This window comes from Barbatula barbatula, assembly GCF_947034865.1.
Source record: "Barbatula barbatula genome assembly, chromosome: 25".
NCBI classification, from domain to species: Eukaryota; Metazoa; Chordata; class Actinopteri; order Cypriniformes; family Nemacheilidae; genus Barbatula; species Barbatula barbatula.
Window position 1 is genome coordinate 13,853,249 of NC_136788.1, and position 27,502 is coordinate 13,880,750.

At 39.5% G+C, this 27,502-nt stretch overlaps 2 protein-coding genes across 4 annotated transcripts in view; both read left to right on the forward strand.

The window, feature by feature from the left end:
- cUnh11orf24 (chromosome Un C11orf24 homolog) lies at positions 1 to 9,001 on the forward strand. Of its 3 annotated transcripts, none has more exons than XM_079450409.1 (7): positions 1 to 670; positions 759 to 863; positions 1,374 to 1,418; positions 2,135 to 2,326; positions 5,789 to 5,914; positions 6,468 to 6,593; positions 7,206 to 8,981. In XM_079450409.1, exons 4-7 carry the CDS (start codon positions 2,164 to 2,166, stop codon positions 8,018 to 8,020), a joined length of 1,230 nt encoding a protein of 409 aa, XP_079306535.1. In that variant the 5' UTR covers positions 1 to 670; positions 759 to 863; positions 1,374 to 1,418; positions 2,135 to 2,163; the 3' UTR covers positions 8,021 to 8,981. The 3 variants fall into 3 exon arrangements, with proteins under 3 accessions (XP_079306535.1, XP_079306536.1, XP_079306534.1); XM_079450410.1 differs by having other exon boundaries at positions 69 to 670; positions 1,336 to 1,418; positions 7,206 to 9,001; XM_079450408.1 differs by having other exon boundaries at positions 611 to 863; positions 1,336 to 1,418; positions 7,206 to 9,001.
- Positions 9,002 to 11,766: 2,765 nt separating this feature from the next.
- The window catches only part of lrp5 (low density lipoprotein receptor-related protein 5), a 45,249-nt gene continuing 29,513 nt past the window's right edge, over positions 11,767 to 27,502 (forward strand). Inside the window, exons 1-6 of the mRNA XM_079449906.1 lie at positions 11,767 to 11,941; positions 17,795 to 17,995; positions 18,379 to 18,598; positions 22,518 to 22,715; positions 25,366 to 25,562; positions 27,166 to 27,297. Of these exons, the coding sequence (XP_079306032.1) occupies positions 11,887 to 11,941; positions 17,795 to 17,995; positions 18,379 to 18,598; positions 22,518 to 22,715; positions 25,366 to 25,562; positions 27,166 to 27,297 (1,003 nt within the window). The 5' untranslated portion in view covers positions 11,767 to 11,886. The remainder of the gene's footprint in view (positions 11,942 to 17,794; positions 17,996 to 18,378; positions 18,599 to 22,517; positions 22,716 to 25,365; positions 25,563 to 27,165; positions 27,298 to 27,502) is intronic.

Here is a 27,502-nt window from a genome sequence, read left to right on the forward strand (position 1 = left end):
CAACGACATATATCGACGATTTTATGGAACTGCGTCCGTGTTTAGATTAGTTGTATTATTTTTGGTCTATATAAGAAAATTATTAAGGTGTAAAATTACTCTATGGCTGGCCAGTCACATCGCCGTAGCGGAATTGGTTATTAAGAAATAATCATAATTTAAAATAATAAAAGTATAGAATTGATCAAATAATTAAGGAAAGCTTTAGGAAAATGAATAGAGTAGACTTCAGGCTAAACATTTAACAACGTTTGGTTATTTAACTCGTATAACGTTGTGTATTGTTTGTATTATTGTTACGTATTCATTTTTCTATATAGTTTTGCTTGTTTTTATGTTAATTATAAAAGTCCTCCTCACCCATAGTATAGTGACATATAGAATAGTCTAATAATCAATTACTTATAAGAGGCATTCTACTCGTATAGGCCATCGCTTTTAAAACTCCCCCTACAAATTTCGCGATCATTTACAGTACACTTCGCAAATTTCGCGATCATTTACAGTACACTTTGCTCTTTTTAGTACTGGATGATTAATAAACTGATGTATAAGCGTGACGTGAAGAGAAAGGGACTTTTAATTTAACATCCTTTCGAACTGCAGCGTTTCGCGACCCGGAAGTCCTGCATCAGCGTCTGTCGCATCACCCTTGTGTCGTGTCTGCCAGGTAGCCGCTACTTTGTATAAACAGCCCGCATTCAAATATGAAGCGCGTGACGCGCACTTAATGGGGAAATAAACCTCATTCATTACAGAAACTGCAGTGGAACGACCTGCCGGTGTGAAGATAACTGTTTCAAACGCCACTGTTTACATTTATGCAAAGTTTCCTGTCGGTGAAAAGGGTTGTCTACGTCTTGGTAAGTACATCCTTCTGAAAATTATGTGTGCTATTGTACACAATGTTTGTTTTGCACATTGTTTTTGTTACAGCCTTTCTTTAAAAGGCGATTCTATTGTATGTGTAATTGAGTTAATGACTGACAATTGGTGTAATTGTTGTTTATGCCCAGGGAGGAGATTCAGCAGACACGTGTTTCGTTGCAAACATAACTGACCTACGTAATTAATAATAATCAGATATAATTAAACTATTATGGCGTTCAATATAAATATGCACACTAATAAGTTTACTTTCTAAGTAATAAGTTTTTTCTTTTTGGGGTGTAAAGAACTTAATCTCCAATGTGGTTTGAATGTATATTATTAACCCAGTAGAAAATAACATTCAACATGCCATACGTTTTTCATTTGTTTACATGTTATGCGTGCAAATCTGTATAATGATTGTTTGTCTATGCTTATTTGGATGTTTGTGTCATATTTCTATAGCCACAAACTGGTTTTCTTATTTTACTGTTCTACTCCAGACCTCTCGGGAGAGACCATCCGTGAATAATCTGCTCCACCTTTGAGTGAGTTCACCACCACCTTTGTTCAAACTTAGATACAAGTCATGTGATCTGCAGATCCTGGAACTGGTTTAGTTTGCCCTCACTGGAGTAACCAAGTGGTTGTTTAAAGGGGTGTGGCAGTGATTTATGTGTTACCCAATGTCCTATTTTTCCACTTTGAAACTTCCTTATTCCCAACCTTGCCTGCATAACTGCACCAAAGCATAAACCTTGTAAGAGACATCTAGAGACAAACCAATTGATTAAAATACTCTAGTATGCCATGGTTCGTTTAATTTGATAGTAATGCTAATGCATTTACAGATGCAATGAAAAGATCAAATCTTGTCTGTTGTTGTGTCCTAAAATCTGGACTAGGGGGCGTAATTGAGTCAGTCTGAAGTTCACTGCTTCCCTCACGCCATGCAGGGCAGTTATTGTTTTCATTTTTTCAGGTCATTGTGGAACATCAAGACCTGTTTATCTATTAATCACACGTGTTTTGTAACTCATCCAAGCTGCCTTATTAGTTCAAGAACTACAAAGTATAAGTGAATAGACAGAAACAGTCAGATTTGCTCTTTGTCTGCTTATATCTCTTTTACAAAAGAGCATCTAACCAAGTGTGCATAAAAGTTGTCTCTAGCTAGAGCCAGATAAATAAATTGACTGATCAAAATACATTGATTGTATAATTATTAAAGTTTGATCAATTATTCACGTTCTGTATCCCGCAGCTGTTGGGGATGTGACCCTCTCTCACATTATGATCCCAGCCACTCATGTGATCATGGCCATCCACCCCACCCTGGTATTGCTGCCCATTCTTGGGTTCCTTGTGCTTCCATGTGAGTCCATACATTTGGACAAGGGCCTCCGGATAGGTGCTGATGTGTCTTCGGAAAATCCAGGTTGTGACAAGCCATTGTGTAAGTAGATATGTAATTCTTTTGCAGATGGGTAATTTAAAGGGATAGCTCACCCAAAAATCATTTACTTACACTCATCTCATTTCAAACTTGTGTCTTACTTAGTGAGACATAAAACAAAGATCTTTTGAAGAATGTTGGTAACCGAACAACAGGTGACCCCATTGACTTTTACTATGGACACAAAATAGGCATTTCTCGAAAAATATCTTCTTTTGTGTTCCACAGATAAAAGTCAAATACAGGTTTTGAAAGGCATGAGGGTAAATGATGAGTTTTGACAGAACTATCTCCCCTTAAAAGTGTCATGTGGTTATTTAAGAAAATAGCTACTTTGAGAATGTACGCAAGATAGACGCATACAAGTAAAATGTAAATTATCCAGGTACTCTTTACCATTCCTCTTTCCAAAAGGTTAAGGTTGTTAAGCTCAATATTTTGCGGTCCACAGAATGAAATACAATCTGCGTGCTACCTTTAGAGATAAAACAGGGTACCTGCGGAATCTAATATTTTTTCACAAAACTAAAGCCATATGTTTCGTTTTGTCTTTTACACATAACGCTTTCCCCTTGAAGGACGTGTACTTTCAAAGAGGGCCATGTGTTTTTCATTTAAGATGAAAGGAAAGCTCGGGCTGGCTGTTCTGCTAACGAGCCAGGCGCTCCTTTAGAGGGCCATACCCTCCTGCAGTCTTCGTCAAGACATGCTCGCTTTTTAATTTTTCCTCTCGCTTTGGCCACACACGTTGTACTTTACTATCTCGCCACCTCTGTAAACACACAGACAGTGGTAATGACCCTGGGGCAGGCTGGCTTTGTGTTCGGGGAGCGAGCGGTTGGCCCTGCCTCTTCACATCCACCGACAGATAACGCACACGTACACACTCTGTATCGAATTTCCGTGCCGCGCTAACTGCACTGAGATCGAAGGCAAGGTCAGTATCGCCACTACCATCTGGAAGTCTGAAATGTTTGGAATGACAGGAGCTATAAATACATAAGCATTCCACATTCCAGCCCAGGGAACATTGTGTTTTTGGCACGTCAAAGCCCAAACGTACTATAGGGCGACCTGTGGCGACTGCAGGGGGGCGGAAATTAGGTCAGGCCCTCTATGGGTTCACACCAGCCTCTGTTTGCCACCTACGCCTTCTGCACCCTGCCACCCAAGTACACGAGTGCAGACGTGAATGCTTGGCTAGCACTTTGCACATGATCCTGTTGTATGTACTTCACGTGCGTTACTGTGGCGCTCAAGTGGTGAAAGAGTTACCTTCTAATGTCTGTGCCATTATGCTGGATGTGTTTTTATTTAAGTGTCTAGCTCTTAACATACTTCAAGTCTAACATGCTTTGCCTGATTGTCTTTCAAGACATTTTGCACTATAGCGCCCCCTGTGGCGATGCAGAGAATGCACTGATTGTGTCGCATTGACACTTCTAGTTTGAATATCTGGAATTATACTTATAGTGTCCCCATCTGCTCTTAAAACATCTGGGGAAATGTTTAATGCAAAAAATCAATACAGCTGGCCTTTTTATTTTGCTTGTCAACACTGACCAAGAAATGATTCATCTGGCATAGTGGTTGAATATTGATTCACCTGGAGCTTTTAAATGCTCAATCGTTGGCAGTCTCACTTCAAAAATGCAAGAAAAGGGCATTTTGGAGCATTTTGCAGCTCTAGCGCAAACACACGGCTTCCTGTTAGCGGGCCCCTGTTGGTCCTGGCATGCTACAGCCACCTGGTCAAGTAATCAGGGAAACTGGGAATAGGCAAAAGACGGGGTGCGTTACAACGGATGTCGAGCTTGAGGTGTGTAGTACGTGCTGTTGAAAAACGATCAAAGAGTAGAACAGTAAGGCCTGTTTTTTCCTCCCAGATGCGGCACGTTCTCGAAGACTGCCGAGCTCGGGATATGCATTTCCATGTCCAGTAACGAGCATTCGGGGACGTCACTGTCCCAATGAAAACAGCCGAAGTTGATGAGTCACAGATCGTGCCGTTCGTTTTATTTAGTTTTTTAGAGAGGCTGTAAAATGGATCTGGCATCTAAAAACTATCTTTACAAAATTCATTAAGGAGTTTGAGTTATTTGAACTGTTAAATTTCAAGGGCCTGGTAGCACACATTGTCCGTGTTTTACAGTTTGGGTATTTATGAGTTGGGGAATTTGGGTACTGGAAGGTTTAATACTGGATATCCAAAACAGTACGATTTTGATTCACAAACAAAAGTTGTTCTTGTACAATTACATATTATGTTACTTCCCATCTAAAATGAAGTGAGGCTAATAGAAATCTTTAAGTCATAAGTTTAAAATTAGTTTAGCCGTAAACACTATATTTTATATGATATTATCACCATGCTTTCTGACTTCTGTTTTCTCAGTGGTTAGAGCATGGCACTAGCAATGCCAAGGCCGTTGGTTCGATCCCAGGGGGTTGCACATACTTAGAAACAAAAAATGTATAGCATAATGCAATGTAAGTCGCTTTGGATAAAAGGTGTCTGCCATTTAAATATTTTAATGATATCATCTCATTTAAAAGTTATTCTGGATTGTTTGGTAACAGGCACATTGTTTCTCTGAAGCTGCTTTGAACCTATAGCTGTAGAAAAATGTAAAGACCATTTTCAGGTTTTCTGAATTTGCTATTTATAGGTACATTTAGTCATTTAGCAGACGCTTTTATCGAAAGCGACTTACAAAGAGTATGAAGATATTTATGTGACTTCTCCTCACAGACATCATGGTGTCAGTCTTTGCAAAGGTCCAAAAAGTACTAAAGACATTGTTAAATTGGTCCATGAGCATAGTGGCTCAGTTGAAGGTTTTTGAAGCGACTCGAATGCTTTGTGCAAAAAACAAGCCAAAATACAGACACCATGATGTCTATGAGGAGGCCTGGAAATATCTCTGATGTCACCTTTATATCTTCATTTATGCTCCGAAGATGTCTTAAGTAAACATGTTTAACATCATGTGGGTAAGTAAAAAAAAAGTAGATTTTTGGGTGAACTTCCCCCTTGAAGCTAAAATTATTCATTCTATGAACTACTAGCAATATTTCGCCCAAATTTCTAATAAAATATTGTTAATATTTCCATTTATTGCCAGAAAATTTAAACTGGAGAAACATGTCAAAATAATAGAAAAGATGCTCTGTCTTTTTTCATTCCTCAAATACTGTAAAGAACTTGTTCATATTTCTTTTTATCCACAATACAACAGTAACATTTGTGCATTTATTTAGGAAAAGTGATATGCTTGATTTTTATCACAGTTTACATGTGTCTTGTCATGCTGTCAGTCTTTCACTTTGCTGTTGCATGACCACAATACATCTAGAAATACTGATTAAAAGAAAATTTCGAATGGTATCTGCAGTATATTTGCAATATATGCATCATTCCATAAGAACCTTGTTGTTGACCAATTTCTTCTCTATTTTCAGGTCCTCCTTCTAATTTGTGTACAGAAGCCTTTTATGACGACAAGAAATCTCTTTGTTATCTGATCAGCTGCCCACAGAACATCTGTGAAAATGGCACAATGACCAACGATCTGTTAGCAACACAAGGTGTGAATACCCCTACCGGACTTCTCTGTGGTTTGGCCTCCCATGTGTTTGTTTTCAACAATACGGTTCTTTTTTTGTGCCTGTGTTTATATCTGATTTATTTACTTTAGTAACCTTCACCCCATTTGTCTTAAGTCATCCGTTTCATAGAGCTCCATGTGAAATGGGGTCAAATGGGGTCAACCTCAATTATTAAAATAACCAGATTTAATATTAGAGTTGGAATTAAACTGTTACCACCATGCTTTCTGATATCATCTCATAATAAAGTTATTCTGGACTGTTCCTAAAGCTGCTTTGAAATGGTCTTTTAATTTTTCCACGGCTATAGGTTCAAAGACCAACTTCAGTTTTTTCGGAATTTACTATTTATCGGTCTTGTTTATGTAAAATTATAATTTTTGTTTAATTCAGTAAACAACTAACAAAATTTCTCCCAAATTTCAAATTAAAAATTGTTTATATTTGCATTTATTGACAGAAAAACTGGAGAAACATGTCAAAATCATTCCATAAGAACCTTGTGGTTGACCAATTTCTTCTCTATTTTCAGGTCCTCCTTCTGATTTGTGTACAAAAACCTTTTATGACGACAAGAAACCTCTTTGTTATCTGATCAGCTGCCCACAGAACATCTGTGAAAATGCCACAATGATCCACGACCTGTTAGCAACACAAGGTGTGAATACCCCTACTGTACTTTTCCGTGGTTTGGCCGCCCATGTGTTGGTTTTCAACAATACGGTTCTTTTTTTGTGCCTGTGTTTATATTTGATTTGTTTAGTTTAGAAACCTTCACCCCTATTTGTCTTTCTTTCTTAAGTCATCCGTTTCATAGATCTCCTGCATGTCAATTGGGGTCAATCTCAATTATAAAAATAACCAGATTTAATATTACAGTTGGAATTAAACTCTACATATCTGTGACACTCCAGGATTTGAGCAGAATTACACTAATAGCATAAACCGCCCACAGTCGAGTTTGTCTTTCAGGCCAACCAATAACGGTTTGTAGAGATTCTCGCTGGGCAAGTTAGTTAAACTGTCGTCATGTTTACAGCAAGATTCCAGGACAAGAACAACATCCACAATAGCAACACATGAAACAGATACATGATGGAAAACATTTTTATAAAACAATTTTCAGTTTAGTTACCATTACAGTAATGCAACCATAGATGTATGTATACGATTCTGGCATATTCCCAATTCATCTGCAATGATAGTTATTTAAGGTTTGCATTATGTTGCCAGATCTCACGTTTTACCTCTCCGCACTTTTATTTTGCAGAATCTTTCCACAAGAACAACAATGATGGAGCTGCGCCTCCCCATCAATCCTCTGGAAACAACTCCCTGCTTTCTCAAGACGGTTCCTCTGTAAACGAGAACCAACAATCAAGACCTTCTTTAAACATCTCTAGCACTTCCAATCCAACAAACCCGCCTGTGTTTCTTAACAGATCTGCAACTACAGTCTCTACCAAACTAAAGACAACTGAAGCTGCTGGATCGAAGGAAACAACAGAAGGACTTATTCCTACAACAGTTCCTACAATACCAACTAAAACATTGACTCCTACAACCATAACAACGACTACAGCAACCACAACTAAACCCTTGACAACATCCACCAGCACATCCGTCACCACAACAGTTGCCAAAACCACAATTCCACAACAACCTTCCTCACCTTCACCGCCATGGGCCGAAACATCCGCCAGCATCTCACCAACAGTGCCTACAACACCTCCATCCATCACCTCCTCAAAACCGGTGCATTTTTCTCCAGTTGAAACATCCACAAAGCCATCACCAACTACAGCAAAAACCACAACACTTCCTTCAGTCGTCCCATCCACACCGCCTAAAGACAATGGGGACCAAAGAAGGACTGACCAAGCCAAGGTGGAGATGGCCGGTGACCCTCTGACCATTCACCTGTTGAACACCAGCTCTCTGCTTGCTGTTCTAATGTTCGGCCTTCTGTTCTTTGTGGTCACAGTCGCGTTGTTTCTCAAGCAAGCGTACGAGAGCTACAAGAGAAAGGATTACACTCAGGTCGACTATCTCATCAATGGAATGTACTCCGATTCGGGAGTCTGAGGAGATTGTTTACGTTTCGTTGGACGATATTGACTTTTCCGGGGTTTGCTAGCTGCTCCTCATGCTCAAAGTGGTAGCACTTACATTTCAAAAGCCCTGTGCAACTTTCATTATTATTAAAGGGGTCATTCACCCAAATATGAGAAATTATTCCTCATTTACTCATCCTCATGTTATTCCAAACCTGAATGACTTTGTTTCTTCCGCAGAACGCAAAATGAGATGTTTTGAAGAACGTTGGTTCCATTGACTTACATTGTGTGAATACAAACCCTCCTAAACCCTCAGAATATCTAATCTTGTGTTCCACTGAAAAAAGTGTCATGACATGAGGGTGAATAAATGACCAAATTTCCATTTTTGGTGAAGTGTCCTTTTAAGGAAATCTTGCTGGTGCTCAAAGACAAAATTTATGGAGTTATTTAGTATGACTAGTGTTTTCTTTCTATGCAGATTTAGCTTCCTTGTAATTCTGGAAAGATGGGGGTGAAGCCTTAGTGTGAATTTAACCCTTAACCTATGTTCCACGAATCTCATAAAAGAATTCATAGTGCAATATTTGAAAATGTTTGACTTGTTTCGCCATTTTTGTGTTTTGTAACAGTGTTTCATACGCAGCTAAAAGATTCGCTGCAATAATTGCCTTTTTTATGTTTGTCTGAATTGTCCAGGACCATTCAAAGAATCGTTAAGGAATTATTGTCTTTTGATCGTCAGTGTTTTTCTTGTGAGGAACAAATGCCAAACCAGGTATTGCGGCACAGAAGCACATTGTCAAGCCAAGGGAATAAATTAGCCATTGTGTATTTAGTGTCTGGAACAAAGAAAAGATTATGATATTACTGTACGAGATCTAAGGAAGGCAAGAGCAATGATAGTTTTGATATGTGCCAAATTTATTTTGTAAGTCTTAATAGCTGCATTGTAAGAAAAGATATATAATAAAGAAACGATACTTTGCAAGAAACAGTCTGTTCTCGTATTTTATTATGTGTACTTAACCGCGATCCATTACTGGGAATCTGCACCCGTACGATACTCCCATGAGATGTTATTGTTCGCAAACTTCTAAATATTCCCACCCCTCTCTCGTTCTTTATAATACGTTTGGTTTAAGATAATAAAAGTCTAGGACTCTCAGTTCCAATGAACACTTCAACCACATTTAAAGAAAATTCTGACCCAAAATCAGCACAGATGCATGAACTGAAGATTTGGTAAGGGTCTTTCCACAACCTTAAGGAGAAGTCCTTTGCTTCCTATTCTCTTTTGGAGCCGACAGTCCCCCCAAGACATCAGTTTCCAAGTGTTTTATGAAAAATGCATATCAAGCATCCTTTGGCGTAAACAAGATGCCATACCAAAAACAAACCACATCTGACGGCCAATAATTGTGCCTCTACTGCACATTGTCTCATTTTAAACGTCTGGAAATTTAACTGGCAAAATAATGAGTTGGGAGGAAGGTGTGCCGACACCATTACAACAAGCTCACCGGGGGATGATTTGGGGGAAAAAAACAACTTCAATGTGGAATTTATTGAAGCAGCGCAGTTTGAAGTATGGAGCCTTTTGTTATATTCTGCGCTTTGGATATGCAAGGGGTCTGCTGATCTGATAACATCCTTTTGCAACCTATGCTTACCACATTTCTTGATGATGACCTTGTTTCCATAAATCCCAGGCCATGCAATTTCCCAATATCTCTCTTTCTCTTGGCACTTGTAACCTAAGTGTTTCATTTCGTGAGAATAATGTTGATAAAAATCCAATAAAAATGTCAAGTCCGCTTTCCAAGAAAAACTATTTGTAAACAGCAGTGTCGATGATGGTTTGGTATTGATACTCAGTTATTAGGCCTTTATTGCCCACACATTTCAACAAAATATATCTGTTTTATGAGATTGTGTAATGCGGTGGTGGACGCTGGGCCTCAGGCTGTACAAACACAATCCTGTCTATGAATTTTTGGAGAGGAGTTGGTAGCAACCGGGTTAAAGCATGTTGAAATGATGCCTCTATAAACCCTTTGTTTTAAAAGGACTCCATCCAGATAGCATCTGTTACACCAGAAATATGTTTTGCGTTAGGTTTTGAGTGTATTACATCAAACTCTAATATTTAAGAGTAACAACGGGCAGTGGAGAAAGTGGTGCACGGTGCTTGCTTGATCAAAGAGAATGCCAAGAGCAATATCGAACAGGTGACCGTAAAGGCAGGTTTCATTACGGCATATTTCTCAGGGCCCGGGAATTACTGCCTCCTCTCCTCACACGCACTCATGGAGGCCACATATGGTTTCACTTTGGACCAGTTGTAGAACTTTTACCATTCAACCCGACGATGTGTTTTCAGTCCGTCAGGGGTTCGGTTTGATCCTTGATGTTTACAGCACCTCAGGACCTTTGAAAGAGGCTGAAATGAATCCGCATCTTAGTGATTTCGTTTTTTATAACATGTATTTTCAAAGGAACACAAATAAAGAGTAACAGGCTTGTAGCTAACAGGAAAAGCTGTGCCAGGGTTGGCATATTTAAGGTCTTGTTTTCTGAAAATGTAGAACCAATGAGGTCATTTACTGAGTTTGATCTATTGTTAGACTACAAATGGATGACAGTTCAAAAAGTGGTCCATAAATGCAATGTAGCTAATGAACCTTTGTTCTTATTCAACCAACACCAGTGACGCATTGTACCAAACGTTATTACATGCAACTTTTGGTGACAAAGAAACTCTATCAAACGTTACATTGATCATGATTTTATTCTATTAAAAATACCTACACAGAGTTCTGAGGAAGATTCCAATTATGTGAAATGGTTTTATTTAACTTGACTGTAAATAGCATATACATCACTTGCAAACGAATGCCACATTTTACCTTATATGTTCAAATGTGCGAGACAAAAACGGAAATGAAACCTCAATATTGCACACATGCACTTAAAAATATAATTCCCTTTGTGTTCAGAGAAGAACAATACCCAGTATTGTCTCGGGAAATGAAACTGGGATATTAAGTCAGAGACATCATGTCATTAGGTCATATGGCTTGAAGGCACTTGTAAATATATGTAAATGTGATGTAAAAATAGAATAAAAATAAGAACAATTATGTTACATAAGCCTACTTCATGTTGTTTATACATATTTATTTATTTTTTAGATAAAATGCAACTTTATTGTCATTACACGTATACAAGTACAGAGTAACGATATGTAGTTGAGGTCTAACCAGAAGTGCAATTAGCAAGTGCAGGATATACAGTTAGAATACAATATTAGAAAAAAATACAATACAGACTATGGAAATATTTTACAGTAGTTATGTTCTATGAAAATATGAGAGTAGGTGTGTAATATGAACAATATATACAGATGGCTATATACTATGAACATGTACAGGTGGCTATGAACCGATAATAATTGAAACTAAACCATAGTGCGAGTGACGTCAGTGTGCATACATTTTTATGTTTCATTTATTGTGTTGATTAAGTTGTTTATTGCACATCTCCCACTACTACCTATTTTCCTCGCATTTATTAATTGTTTGCACCATTTATTGACCACGTTATGCTCATAATATCACGCAATTGTGCTCTTGAACAGAAAGAGCACTTCTTCGACTCTCCACGGGCAGCAGACTGGCGACGCGCAATCCCGCTTGATGACGTCGATCAGTTTCCGCTGTCAGTCATTCCCCTCCTCGTGCCTCCTCTACTATCAGATTCAGAGGGCTGGAAAAGTCGAGGAAAAAAACCAGCGAGCGATCGACCTCAACTCGGACTGCAAACTTTCTCCTAACACCGATACCTCGAAGAAATGGAGCTGGGATTATCGAATTAAAGCCCGGATCGCCTGCGATGGAGATTTTATTGCTGGGTCTGCTGCTTTGTTGTAGTCTGACTGAGATTCGCGGTGAGTTGAAATAGTTTTTGTTGCGCTTTTTTCGCGTCTCGGAGGTGTTGAAGTCATTATACCGCCACGAACAATGTGAAACAAAGTAGGTGTGAAGAGCCAAACGAAGTAATAATTGATGTAATAAAAGTTCTCGCGGAACTTTTATTTTGCGACGAGCACGCGCAAAGTTCAGATATTTTGAAATGTGACTAATACGTTATAAGTTTTACGTGTGTAGCCGCCGCGAGCGAAGTCTGAGGTAAGTTCAGCCGTAACGTAAACTTCGCAAATGTCTGGACTTCTCGAAGTGGTGTTTACGTCTTTAAACTAAAAAAGTTTTTCCGTGAAGTTTTTCAGGTTTAATCGGAGTTTTGTGAGGTCCCGGGACGTTTGAACTGCTCTGGTTGAGTGTTACGGAGGCCTCGGTGGTGTCGGATGTCAAACATAGCCAGAAAGAAAAGTGTAAAGTTATTTTAACGAGTTATTTTAGTGTTTTACTTGATGCTATTTTATTTGATCATCGTCTTGTCAATCATGCTTATTAATAATTGAAAAGAATTGCATAATGTGTTATAGTATGATACAAGTGAAAGAGCATTCAAGCGAAGGGGTTGTTTTGGCATGTCAGATGGTATGTTACGTTAGTTGAGTGCTAAGAACAACATCAAATTCGGGTGTAAATCAAATTCGCTTAAATGTTTATATGTTCTCATTATTGGGATGTTTGCATTCTCGCCTGTAGAGACTGAAGAAAGCAGAGTGTGAATGTTGTTAATCTGATGCACTGAATGGACTGCAGTCACTCGCATCACCTGGAAATTCAAATCGAATCAAACTTTATATATAAAGCACGTTTGTAAAACAGCAAGTGTTTTCCTAAATGCCTTTCAAGAATGGGTGTAAAGGAATTGATGTCATAACACTACTTCAAATACTCTACAACCCCCGCCTTTATGAAAACGAACGTGGCTTTGTGGCCCCCCAAATAAAGACTTATTATATTAAACTTCTAATTTTAATTAAACCAAACATATTGAATAATACAATGCTGGAACATCAATTATTTTGGTCGGTGGTATTATTTTTCAGTTTTCTTTTCAAAGAATGCCACAAAAGCTTTGCCCCCCGGACCATCTTGGGGTCCCCAGTTTGAGAACCACTGGTTTAACGATAGTAACAATGTTTTGTAGTTTTGTTTGTTTGTAACTTTGATTCCGATATTTCTATTTGTGCTAAACGGTGCATAGATCTGTGATCTCTTATATAATCCAGTCATTTGTAAGATATTGTAAGATCATTTGATATTTGAAATACAGTAGTGTAGGGTTGTGCTGTTACCAGACGATTTAGGATGTGGCAATGCAATTTAGAGAACATTATCTTATATCACTTGTTGCTCCCCGAACTGTTTGTAAGTCGCTTTGGATAAAAGCATCTGCTAAATGACTAACTGTGAATAATGTTATTATTTATTCTGTGCGTGCGGTTGTGGTGTTTGCGTGTTTCTGCATGAATTATTCAGGTCACGTCAGTAGCAGGGCTGTGTATTGGCAAGTGCCTCCCGATACTATACATATCACGATATATGGGTCACGATACAATATATTGCCATGCATTTCGATACGAAACACATTTGCGATATATTGCAATACTTTAAATATAACATTTAAAAAGTAGAGCTAGAAATACAACATGCTGTGCAGCACCTGGGGTTTTCTGCAAGGATAAGTGTAAAAACATACCTTACCTCTGCAGAGTGGCCATCATGAACGATGCATGGACCTTTAGATCAGAGGTTTGGGTTTCCATCTGTGTCACTTGGCTGTTGTGGTGCATTACAATTAACGCAATGAACATGGGCCGTATAAAACCCCTGGTTCCTCTGGCTGTAAATGCGCTGGTGTCACATCCGTGAAAGAACAATAAATGTCATTGTTACTTTTTGGAATAAAAATGTAACGATACACTATCGAACAAAACATATTGCGATAGTTGCGTGTATCGATATTTTTGCACAGCCCCAAGCAGTATAGCGACTCGCGAGTGGTGTTATGTCATCTTTGTCAGGTTGGTATGACATCTGTCTGCCAGAAGACATCAGCGAACATGTCAGTCTTGTCTCTCGAGAGGTTATTTTCCAAGAAGTGAGAATTAGTTATACAAATTTAATACGCTATATGGATTTTAACCCTGGGCCGTGTCAAAAATGACACATCTTGTTGAAATTCTACATAAAATGGAAATTTCCTCCAACTATCAATGTTTGCAATTAATTGAAATTTAAAGTTTGCATTTGGATAAAAGCGTTCAGTGGTGGAAAGAACAGGAAATATAACCTTCTATGCAGTCCTTTGCGTAAAGGCATGGCTGTATTGTTTAATTTTGAAAAATAAACATGAGCTCAAATGTTTTGTCTTTTTGATTTTTATTTTGTAAACATTCTCTATGATTGACTTAACATTAGTGCCATAAGAGGTTTCACAGGGGTTTACCTGTTTTATCAACACAATGCATTTGCGTACTTGCATGTTTTCTTTGACACAATCTCACTACTTCAACTGTGCGATGTCTCGAACTGGAGGAAGTGTGCGAATGTTTTGATCATAATCAGACAGATAAGGTAGGTGAAGGAGGCAAAGAGAAATATTTTCGTTTGAACATCTTTCGTCCACCTTTCAGGACCCTTCACTTGTTTGTAGACCTCTACCCTCATGCGAGCTACTCCCATTGGAGGGCTATTCATTCTGGTGACAAGCTCAGACTCCTCAGCTGTTTCTTTGTGCTCTTCCTCTACAAAGGAGGAGCCCGGTGGGCCCAGGTGCCCCCGGCACTACACAGGACAGAGGAACGGAAGTTTGGAAGTCATATGGGTGCTCGGGTATGCTGTGGAAATGAGTTCTCCAAAGGGTGGAGATTAGCGCCGGGTCTGAAATATTTTGCCTTTTAAATAATTTTGAAACCAGGTTCACTTTGCTTTGTACCTTAGATCTCTGGCATGCTTCCTCTGAATCCATAAAATAATGAGCAGGGGTCCAAAATCTATCTGAATGCTTTCTGTCTTGAGACCTGTTAGACTTGTGGCTATTAAGAATATTTTTCTGGGTTAATCTGGAAAAACATCTATTATTTGTTTATTAAATAAAAATGATACCTGAAAATTTTAAAAGTTAAAGAATCTTTAAATAGTGTAAAGTAGGCTTGGATCACGATTTTAACTTTGCTTTCGGTCAATGTGTAAATGCAAGACATTTATTGCATGCTCAAGTCAAGCCCCTTAGGACTGAAAAGTGAATAAAATTTTCTTTAAATATAGCCTAGTGATCCGCCGACTAATCTGTTGGTTTTGCTCATAACTGAAGGCTGTCGTTCTAAAACAATGTGCAGTGAGTAAGCTCATCTGTTCGGGTTCGAGATTGTGCCGGGGGACCGGTCGTGGTTGTTATGCTTCATGCTGGTGGGTTTTTCGTGCACATTTGGACCGCAGAAGTCCTTGTGATCTCATAAAACAGTGCAGCTGTTGGGACGCGGTTATCTGTTTAATCCCCACTGCTCTGTGCTCGCATGGGAAGGAGGTGTTGGGGTCCACCCAGGCCAGCCGTGGGCTCTTGAGGATAATTTCTGAGTTGAAAATGCAAAATCAGCTTTCTTGCAGATTTATCTTGCAATTGAATGCATGTGTATTGCAATTAAACCAAACCTTTAAAAATGTTTGTTATATAGCAACTAAATGTTTGCATATGCACATTGGGCACAACTTATCACCTCAGTGTTTTAAATCGAGACCTAATAAAAAGTCTACATGAAGCAGTTCACTCAGTGCATTAGGGAACATCTCATCTGATAAGTGTTCCACCGCAATAAGAAAGAATAGACCTCCATCTCTTTCTCTGAATGATGTATGTTTCTCTTTGATATTTGAAAGACGTTGGAAGAAAGGAGTGAAAAACGTTGACGGAGTTGACAGAGAACTTGTGCGAACAATGTGGGGCGAAGACAAGATTGTAGTTCGATGTCTGGCTGACTGTTGTTGCTTTTCTCCATAATGTGAATTTCACGCTTCTGTCCCTGTTTAGCGGATGCGATGTGTTGGTTGTATGAAATGTATACAAACTGTAAAAATTGCTAAAGGACTTTTCCTGTGGTCGTAGAAGAATTCAAGTGTTTCGAAGTGTAGGTGTTGCTTGGCAGTTTTTGCGTCATTTTGATGTTTGCGTGATATTTATCATGTTGGTAGAAATTGTATACCTGATAACGTGTTTTCATAAGTCTACGCGCTGGTGGTTGTGAATGGCTACATGGCTCAGAATAGGTGTAGGCGTTACCCAGATAGCAGTATGGATAGCACATACTAGATATGCTTGTGTTTTGTAAGGTAAAATTCACAGATATTTAAATTTTGTGGCTATGCAAAACAAATCAATCCCAGGCTTTGTCAAATGTTACATTTCAAATCTGCTTCTTTAATTTTACATTTACATAAAACCTTTGGATATTGATTTTGTCCAAACTGGCTTACTGTATGTAATCTATTCAGTTTTATCAGTATGTGTGTTCCCTGGGCAAACTGAACTACAGGAACAATAGCACGATCTGTATTTTTTATGATGTCTAAATATTTGAAGGAGACTTTGGGTGCATCCCAGTAGTCCAATGGATTCAGAAAGTTGTGCACATTTTGTGAAGACTCTCAATTTTAGGAGGTCTGTGTTTGTTTCCTAGCACAACCTCTTTGCTCAGAGGATCTCCCAAAGACAATTGCAGGCTGGTTTTCCTTGCTGGTGGTTGCTGATAAAAGAACCCTCAAGCCAAAAAATGCTGCGGTGTTGACTTTCAGATAGCGGCAAATCACAAATCGGGCTCTGTTTAGTCTCGTAAGAGTGCTTTCTTAGTGGTTACCAGTCTGGGCAGAAAGCTAAGGTCACATGACTGGAAATGCCACTTTAGAAGGACTTGGATTTTATTAGTTGTGTATGTGTAGGTAAGGATGGTGGGCTTTTCTTAAACGGGTAGCTAAAAATTTTTTTTTGCGTCTTGCAACGTTTACTTTGTAAAATATGACATCATTCTTCACACCAGGGTTGGTTAATTGTAAATGGAATAACTGAAACTTTGAAAAGTGATTAAAGCAACAAAATTATTCATCATTCGAAATGAAGATAGATGGTTACCATCTTACATTACAAAGAAGATTTTAGTTTCTAGCTGTTGAATGGTACGTGAATTGGATTACCATGCAGACGCCTGGTGTCCAAGACCTATATTCTCTTTTTTGACAAGTTTTAACCGCCTTCACATGCTTATTGTATTAATGGTCTTCTTAAGAGCGCCCCAGTAGCGCATATTAAGTACTCAAACAGCAGTTCTGTGGCAGGAACCCACATTTGCTTGACGATGTTGATATGGTTCATGGCATGTTGGTAAACCACAGCAAGACACCCCAACCCTCACTACGCCCACCATAGTCATAGTGTCATTCTTGTGTGTGCCTCCTATGACATCATAGGATGCCCCCACCCACTCCCCCAGGCAGTTATTGACTGCTATGTGAGTGGCACTCGCCGGCACATGCAGATTGTTGCGAGGTGCCAACTGGCGGTCCCCATGGATATGTCTGGGTGCCAAACCGAAGGTCAGACGTTTCCGTTGTTTCCGCCGCTATTCGGTCTCCAGAGAGCTTCACATGTGCCTCTCATTAAGTGCAATGAGTTCATGAAAAAGCTGATTATTTAGATAGCCGGGGTCGCAGCAGACAGACGGAGTGCATTGCAATTGCGTTGTTTGTGTTGCAGAGTCATGATTTGAGAATGTAAAAAGTATACAGCATATTCCATTTCAAAATTCTCATGGTCGTTTTGCAATTCTCATCATCAGGTTCTCCCTTGTTGCTCTTTGCCAACCGACGGGATGTTCGGCTCGTGGATGCCGAGGTAGGCCGGGCAGAATCCGCCGTGGTCGTCAACGATCTCGAGGATGCGGCCGCAGTGGACTTTCTCTTCTCGGAGGGACTGATATTTTGGACGGATGTCAGTGAAGAGGCTATTAAACAGACCTACTACAACTTCTCTTCTACCTGTAAGATCATTTACCTGCTTGCTTTGTCATTATTCACAGAAGTTCCTCCTATCTGTCATAGCTTTCAAATGTTGTTCAGTTTCTGAATCAAAAAACATGAAATTAAGTGGGAAAATAAATCACAATTCTCCATGCACAGATGTGTCAAATAAATTTAACATTTAGATTTTAAGTATGACAGCAGAAACAGCACAGCATAACATAATATGTATCAATCTTTATCTGATCTCTATCAAGTGATATTTTTAAATCAGTATAGCTCTTTTTGCAGACAGTTACCTCAAATAATTCTTATACCATTCACTTGGAGGCCGAATGAAACATTTGAGGAATTTATTTAACTGAATACTGTTGTGGAACTCAATGGAGGCCTTGTCTTGCAGTTATGAAGGAGGCCACGCTGGGCAGAGGGCAGACTGCGGTGGTTTCAGGTCTGGATTCGCCCGACGGCTTAGCCTGCGACTGGCTCGGCCACAAACTCTACTGGACCGACTCTGAGACGAACCGCATTGAAGTGGCCAACTTGGACGGCACCTCTCGCAAGGTCCTTTTCTGGCAAGATCTGGACCAGCCCAGGGCCATAGCATTGAACCCTGCCCATAGGTAAGTTTCCTTTTCGTCTTAACATGCATCCTTTGACCCTTGACATTCATTAATGAGTGCCCCGGTTGTTTATTTACAGGCCGTTTAAACGTCCTCCTAATGGGAGGTTCAGATGCAACGTAGCATTTAGTTTTGTTCCGGTTGTATAGCGTACAGTTCCTGTATGTCAGACCCTCCGGTGTACCCCCGGGGTGGTTTGTGAGTCCCAGAGTCAGCGATCCTACTTGGGTGTCCTCATTGACTTTGCTGTTGAGTTGGCGTGTTTATATGCAACATGTAACTCGAGTTCAGAGAGATCTGTCTCGCTCGCATTGCATAAGCCTCGGCTTAGTGTGTACTCACGTACTTGGCTTGAGACGTATTGAGTAATGCCCACTTTCTGTTTCTTGCTTTTCTCCCTTGTAGAGAACAATTTAGGCTGAAGTTTGATGAAAGCCATTTAGGTTTGTGTATTTCTGTTAGATATCTTAGCTTAGATAGAGTTCTCAGATGGGCTGCATTTAAAGGGATAGTTCACCCAGAAGCCATGATTTACTCACCCTCAAGTTGTTCCAAACCCTTGTTCTGTTGAACAAAAAGAAAGATATTTGTGAGAATGTTAGCAACTGACATTTCCAAAGCATTTTAATTTGGGTAAATTTGATGTGAAATGTTTGAGTTCATACTTGGGTCTAAAATGATGGTGACTTTTGTTTATCGGCTGTCCCACTGTAAGCACTGGGCTTTTAGCTCACTCAGAATTTACGGCACTCAAGAGCTGGGACATTTCTTGCAGAATGCGCTTCGCTTCGTACAGTGTATGATGAAGACATTAAAAATGGAGCCAGACACTTTTCCTGGACCGTGTCCTAAAGAAACACAACCATACCACTTGGTTTTCTCGAAACATTCGCTGCCTGTTTAGCCGAGTTCATCACCCCTGGAGAATTTTTCGGTATAGGCGTCCTCCAGCGCGAGATCCCGTTACACTGCAGTCTGAAAGTTCCTTTGGTAAAAATACCAAAAAAGATCAGCTTCGTGCTCTTTCACTTTCTTAATTTTTTCGCCGCCCGGGAGCTTTGAGCGGAGATTTACTGCAGTGCTCCTGATTCAGATCAGGGAAAGGGGGGTCTTCATACAAACCCCAGAGAGCGAGAGCAACCGCATGCAGGGGCCCCTGAATTATGTTTGTCTGTTCTCAAGACACGTTCATTGTTTTCACGTTCCTAAAAGGACTGTTGGAAGGAGTGAAAAGATGAATAACCATCAGATGAAAAGAGTGGGTGTTTTTTTATTCATCACCATGTTAAGTTTTCTGACCCTTCACGAATCTCTAAATCCAACCTTTTTATTACCACGGCACATTCAAATATCTGACAAAAAGTTATATATGGAGTTATGTAGTGATGATGGGCCTGGTATTTAAGGTCTGGAGATGTTCTTCTGTTCTAGACATTCCACCAGCTCCACGTTTGTCTGTAGACACATTAAGAGGCTCCAGTTTTAAGCTCATGTGATCTTCTCTGTTGCTTGGCCAGGTATCAGTTTAATGCCGATCTACAACGGAGACTAAAATGTATCTTTATTTCCATCTTTAGAGGAGAATGTTTCTTTTGTCTGATTTTGGTAGCATTCGTTTTTTTTCTCTGTTAAAACACTTTGTCCACTAAACTCTTTACCATTTTAAAATAAAAGGAATCTGCAGAGCACAAAGTGAAATCTGCAGAGCACTGCAGAGACAGGCGAAAAGCTGCCCCGGGGGTTCTGATTGGTTATCATAGAACACTCAGGCCGCACCTAGTTTACATTTACATTTATTCATTTGGCAGACGCTTTTATCCAAAGCGACTTACAAGTAGTTTTTTTACAGTGACACATTACTGCAGAGCAATCAGGGGTAAGGTGCCTTGCTCAAGGGCACTTCAGTCATGACCTGCTGGCACTGAGATTAGAACCGGCAACCTTCTGATCACAAGCCCAACACTCTAACCATTAGGCCCATCAGTTGTTTTGCTTGTTTTTTAATAGAGATTTATTTACCGATATATCGGCCAATAATCGGTATTGTCGATATACACACTATGAAAGAGTTAAAAACAGCCGATAATCAGAGCCTTTATATCCTGTCAATCAAAAAGGACAGGAAAATGCAATAATATTGCTCATGCTCATAATCTGTGCTCTGCTGTATATAGAAAAGTTGTTCAATATTAAATACAGTACTTATATTTGGAATGACATGAGGGTAAATCACGAGAACTTTTTATTTCATTGTAATAAACCTTTATGCCACTTCATACATCTTTCAGCGTACTTGAAACAGTGACTTTGTATTTGCTACGTCCATTTACTGTCGCTCCGTTTTAATTTACCTAGCACAGGCATTGTTCAACTCTTTGTTCTGTCAGTGGACGGATTCAGGCAGCGGTGTTGTGCTACGTTCCCTAATTGAGAAAGATGCAGCACATCGGTTGGAAGCTAATAAGATGCGTCTCGGGGGAGGAAAGGGTGGTCGAGTTTTCATGCTTGGTCTCCTCGCTGGCATGAGGTTCGATCTAAGCGTTTCCGTTGGTGACACGTTAGCTAAGTAATCTCATCTTGTTGCGTTTTGTCAGAGTTCCTCGTCGCCTCTTTTATCTTTAATTCTTGCTTTGCTATTGGCCAGCGGCAAAGTACAGCTTTCTGTGTGGAGCTTTTAGTGTTGATTAGGAAACGCTGGCTCGCATATGACACATTACAGATGTGGTTTGGCTGCGTAATGTTCTGATTTGAGATCTGTCATTTAGGAGTACAAACAGTCGTTCATCTAATATTCCATATATGACCTAACTAAATGGCTACACTCACACACGTGACCCTATACTGTATGAACAGACCATTGTTCATGTTTAAGAAGGCATGAATCAGTTAATGCCCTGTAGAAATAACATTGTTGGGCCATGCATGCACTTTTGCATTTTGTCCTTCACAATTGTTACAGTTCATCACAATTATATTGCTGCTATAGCATAGCTTCACATCAGTGTTGTTGTCTATCTACTGTTTCACTAAAGTACAAATTACTGTTTTTTTATTGATATCTAAATAAAATAAATTAGGTCATTTTTTTTAGCAACAGTGCTAGAGGGGGAAATAACAGAGTAGTATAACAGAGTCGTCTGTGATGGACAAGAACAGTTGGGTTACAATCATTCGAATATCTTTCTTTTAAAGAAATTTGGAACAATTCAAGGGTGATTAAATTATGACAGAATTGTTTTTTTTGGGGGGTGAACTGTCCCGTTAAGAGATCTTTTTTTTTTTTAAACAAAAAGGTTTTTGTATTTTGAGAAAATTGTCTTGTGAGTTTTCTTGGTCATTTGACCGATTATAAATTCATTTTGTATCTTAAATAAATGTTTCTTTATTTAAGAAAATCATGTTTTCAATGCAGGACATGGTTTTATTCATCTTTTTATTTGGTTGAAAACTAAACTTTTTGAAATGAATAAAACTTTAAAATTTCTTATTTCTATTTTATGTATATTTACTTTGTGTTAGTTTGGCCAGTTTGCTTTTGCAGAAGATTTCTATTTTGCATGACAAGATTATTTAAACAAAGTTAGTTTGCCTGGGTTTAAGTGCTGCTTTGTGGCATTTTCGCATGAAATACCTTAAGCAAGAAAGTCTCTGGAAAATACAGCGTTTTTTCTGCCTACTTTGAGAAAGCCCTGTACTTGAAACGCTCGGCTGTTGTTTAGTCTACCTCCAAGCCTATGTTGTTTAACCTTGAGTGCCTTCTGGTCAATATTGAAACCATTGCTAGCTCTATCTTTATTGTGAATTATTGTTTTTTACTGTTTTGCATGCTGTACTTCTTGAAAATGGCTTGATTCAAGCCACCTGCTTTGTTGTGTCCACTGAGCAAATGGAAACCGATTGATGTCTCAACTCTTCTCAGGTACATGTACTGGACGGACTGGGGGGAGGAGCCAAGAATAGAGAGGGCGGGCATGGACGGTACCAGTCGACAAATCATCGTGCAGACTGAAATCTATTGGCCCAATGGATTGACTATTGACCTCGAGGAGCAGAAACTTTACTGGGCGGATGCCAAGCTCAGCTTCATCCACAAGGCCAACTTGGATGGAACCGCCCGGTCAGTATTTTACAATCGCCTTAACCTATTGTGTCTCATCTTGTTGTATTTTTCCATTTGTTCAGATGGAGATTGAATGCTATGGCTTTGTGGTCCAATCCCAACAGTTGATATTCGGTCAGCTAAAGTGCGAACACATTAGTTCGCCTCAACCCCCTTCTGACTTCCTCCCGCTCCACTTATTCTAAACTCAAGCTGACCTCCGCACCATTTACCACTGTAACTTGAGCCCGCCTGACATTATTATCGTGGTTGGGACACCTGAGCCAAAGAGTTACAAATACTTTAGTGTGTATAGGATTTCATAGCAGCTTCGATTAAGTGGTATTCCAAACCCTCTTTCACGCTGAGATTGGCATTGCTCGTCGATTTGTGTGAAGTCTGACCGGGCATGTAGGACAGGAAACGTCTTTGGTAGATAAACTAAAGTGAAACGGTGCAAGAATAGGGAAAAAAAGCAAATGAAGAAGGCATTTTGGTGCGCGCATCTTGCATTGGCATTTGGTCTTGTGCATTGATTTATCCAAGTTTTCCATGAGCTCTGTTTGCCCAATTTAAAGATGAATGCATCGCATCTGGCAAGAAAGGCAACCAAATTTCCGCAGATCGTGTCGACGAATTGCCGGTACTAAGTTTAATTTGTCGTTTACTCAAGTTTAGCAACAATTAAAAAACAAATGATACTATAAACCTGACTATTAAACACTACAAACTTAATATGTGACGAATGTTTATGAAATATCAAATCATGCAGCTTAAGGACAGATCTCAAATAAGTCAGCTTCAGTTTTTTTACAAATCATTTAACAAATGTTATAAACTTGCATTGAAGGAGTTATGTCAGCCATATGTAGAGATCACAATATTCTGCCAATATGCAGTGACCTGGAGCATCTTAGCAGCTGCCTAGCCATGGTTTCTGAATAGCATCGTGTCCAAATACCATAGTAACGGCAGAACTTAACTTGACCCCCAGTTAACTTCCGATTTTTGTTTGGCAAGTGTCTAATAATATATCTATATTTAATTTAATTCATGTTTATTTTATATTATTATTTTACTTTATAATACTTTTATAATAGAATTTTGTTGCATGTTCATTTTATTAAATAAACAATATGTTGAAGGCGTCCTGTAGTTTGGTCGCATTTAAACAAACCGTATGGTACATTGACATTTAGCGGTCGAGCTTGTTAAGATGAAATCGTCTATAGGCCACTTCAAAAAATTTAAATGTAAACACCGGATTAAAAGCCCTTCTGGTTAATTTTTTTTCACTTAATTTAATCCTATATAAAAAAAAAATATATATATATATATATAAACATTTTGATTTGGTTATAAATGTTCTGTTGGTTGTATTTTGTTTATACATTTGTGTAAAGTAAATAAAATGAAACGGGAATTTGATCTGGACCAGTGTTGTTTACGACTACTGAAGTGGTCTATACATCATACTACATTTTCTACTTTAATCCATTTTAAATCTTTATTTTATCTGTATTTATTATTAAAGCGTTCCTGTATATTTTTAAATGATGAATTGCTTTGCTTGTTTTTTACCCATATTTTCCTGTGTTGTGTTGCCTAACCCATTAAAAACATTTGCGGGGTTCTGTTGGCCTTCAGAAAGACTTGACTGAATCGGGTTTGAGTAATTGCAGTTCTCATGCATTAGTGAATCGGCGGCACGGGTTTGATTCTCGTCTCCTAATGACACTTGTGGCATTAAGCCATTATTTTAAGGTTCCTCGCTCAAAATTGGCTGAAGAACAGACGTTCCACAGAGATTCTGCTCCCTGTCACCTCGATGTAAATTTGCTAGCGCCCCTCTTCAAATGTTTATGCTCGGCGGTTTTTAAAACAATAAAAGCCCTGGCTCTCGCGTCTGTTGTTCCGGACACCTCTGTTTAATGGCTGTTTTCGTTCGCCGCCTTCAAAGCGCCCGTCGATACCGAGAACACGTCAAAAGCTGTGAAAAATCTGGTTGTAATTACTTTTCGAGAACGCCGACCCCCCCTCCTTTCCGCAGTTCGTCACACGCTATTAAAACCTGAGGGGCGAACAACATGTAAACTGTAACTCCTCCATACACGCTCAGGCACCCCCTCGCCGCCTCCTACCCAGGAAAATGTATCCCCTCTCATCCCGCTATAGCTCCGTGATTGATGAGCGCTGCTTCTCTGAATAGTGCAGCGTTAGGGTTCTGAGGCGGTAGGGGCTTTGATCCACTAACATTTATTTATGTCCGCTGTCGGCCCGTTGCACTGTCTGTTGGATGAGGAGGCCGCTGTTTGGACCAGACTAACTCTACAGGCTCTGCTCAGATGGACTCCCGCTTCACTTCACTTAATAAGGGCAGCCGTACCGGTGTCGACTCCCTGCTTATAGCAAAAACAGATGTGTTTTGCAGGCCGATGACAGCCTTGATTTGTTTAATTTCCCCCACCGAATGTAATCGTGAAGAGGTTAGACTTGTTTGCATGTGCTCCAGGTTTCCCAAAGGGTTTGAAAAAAATTCAGCTTTTGGTCTGAAATGTGCATTCTGTATGTTCTTTGGAAAGAATGAGTTGCATATACTCCCAAAAAGGGCTCGATTTATAATCCCATTGCGTTTATTAAAATGTATGTGTCTTGTATACGTCTACAGGGAGGCTGTTGTGGAAGGGACCCTCACCCACCCGTTTGCCCTCACGCTTTACGACCAAACGCTTTACTGGACCGACTGGCAGACGCGCTCCATCCACGCCTGTAACAAGCACACCGGGGAGAAGCGGAGAGAAATTCTCAGTGGGATTTACGCGCCGATGGACATTCAGGTCCTCGGGTCGGAGCGACAGCCTAACAGTGAGTCTCCTACAAACACTTCCTAATACTGGTTTTGCTGGTTTAAACCAAACTGGTTTATCGCACAGGCAAACCCAAAAAGTAAATGTGAAAACATTTTACCGTTCCATGAATCCACCGAATGAACCAGAAAACAAAGACGTAGATCCTTTCGCAAGACAGCGCTCGGATAATCAAGTTCTCTCGGAAATGGACATTTCAATGCAATCCTTTACATTCCATATTTAATTTTTAAGGCTCTGGTTTCAGTACTCACCGAGTCGCTGTACTGTGTCTTTGTTAAAGTTTAGGCCTTTTGCCCCATGTGGCAATGTGGAGAGAGCAGTTCTCAGGGACTCAGGGAATGAAATTTTTCAAGTGTCCAGCATTCCACCCTGAGCAAATAAACATAGCTCCTCACTAGAGACAGAGCAACCCCCACTTTTGTGTGTGTGAGGATGTGGATTGCTCTGAAACATTTAACAGCTTGCAAACACGACTAGGTAAGTGTTCGTTTTGATAAAGGTGAGATAAGCAAAAGAAAAACCATCTTAAAATTAGAAGATAGTTTGGAAAGATCATCATTAAAACAACTTTTTACTTTTTAAAGTATAGTTGTATAATTAAATGTGTATTTTGTAGTTAATTTGGTGATGTTTGTAGTTTGAAGCATAAATATAAGTACATTTTGTGAGGTTTCTGGGGTTAAAAAAACAAACAAGATATCATTACGCTTTACCCAAAAATACCATTACATGTCTCGTCATGTCATTACAAACCTGGATGACTTTCCTTCTTTTGCAGAACACAAAATAAGGTATTTTGAAGAATGTCGGGCACCAAACAACATTGGCACCCCATTTGATTCCATTGTATGGTGAATCAAATTTTTTTTAATGAACGATCCCTTCAAGGATGTTTAGATATTTTGACTGTAAACATGCCAAAACTACTCGAAATAAGAAACGTTTTTTACAGCGTAAAGTAAAAAAAAAGCTGGTGAGATGTTGTTTTCAATCTGTTGCGCAGTCAAACGCTGTAATTCCCTGTTTTACTTCATCCGCAAAAATCTGCCTGTATTCTGATATTGCGTGAGTTTCCTCACTTGTCCGTGAATTGTGGACAGTCAGACAATGCAGACATCACATCTGCGAGCCGGCTAGATCTGGGATAACAAGTGTCGGGGTCAGGGGCGTGCGTGTTTCCCTGACCGAGCAGATGCATCTTGACTGTGCCGAGCAGAGCGTGACCTGGCGGAAATGGAAAAATCTGTAACAGGAAAGAGAGCGTTTTGTCATCACCTGCTATTGTTTAGAGGTTGCGGTTTTGTGATTTCTTTCCTTAAATCTGTCATCTCACATGTGAAAAGATCATAACCTAATGGGGACAAATAATGTGTTGCATATGTACAATCTCAAAGGGTTTTGTGAATATAAAGTAATATATAACACTTCTTGCAAGGTTATTTATTTACCAGACCTGTATTTACAATGACATTGTGTGCTGTGGATCATTGAACCCCATATCTGATGAACTCGCACAAAATGGGTAAATATGTGGTGAAATGTTCTGGTCATAAACGTCTGTTTTATAACTCGTCTCTTTATCTGTCATTGCTCCACAGTTCAAACTCCTTGCAGTGAAGGAAACGGAGGCTGTTCCCATCTGTGTCTTCTCTCCCCCTTGCCGCCCTTCTACAGCTGTGCCTGTCCAACGGGGGTTAAACTGAGAGAGGACGGGAAGACCTGCAGACCAGGTGACCATCATTTAACACCGATGTGATGAAAACACGTCTCAATTTCTAGGAAATTCATTAAGAGGCACACAATGTATTTTCACGTGATCCCCATTCTCGTCGTAAAAATGAGATCTTTATGAAATTAGGTTAGTCATGAGCTGGTTTTGGAATATTAGCATACTGGTCATCTGTTAAATGTTGCATGCGGTACGCACAGAAGACC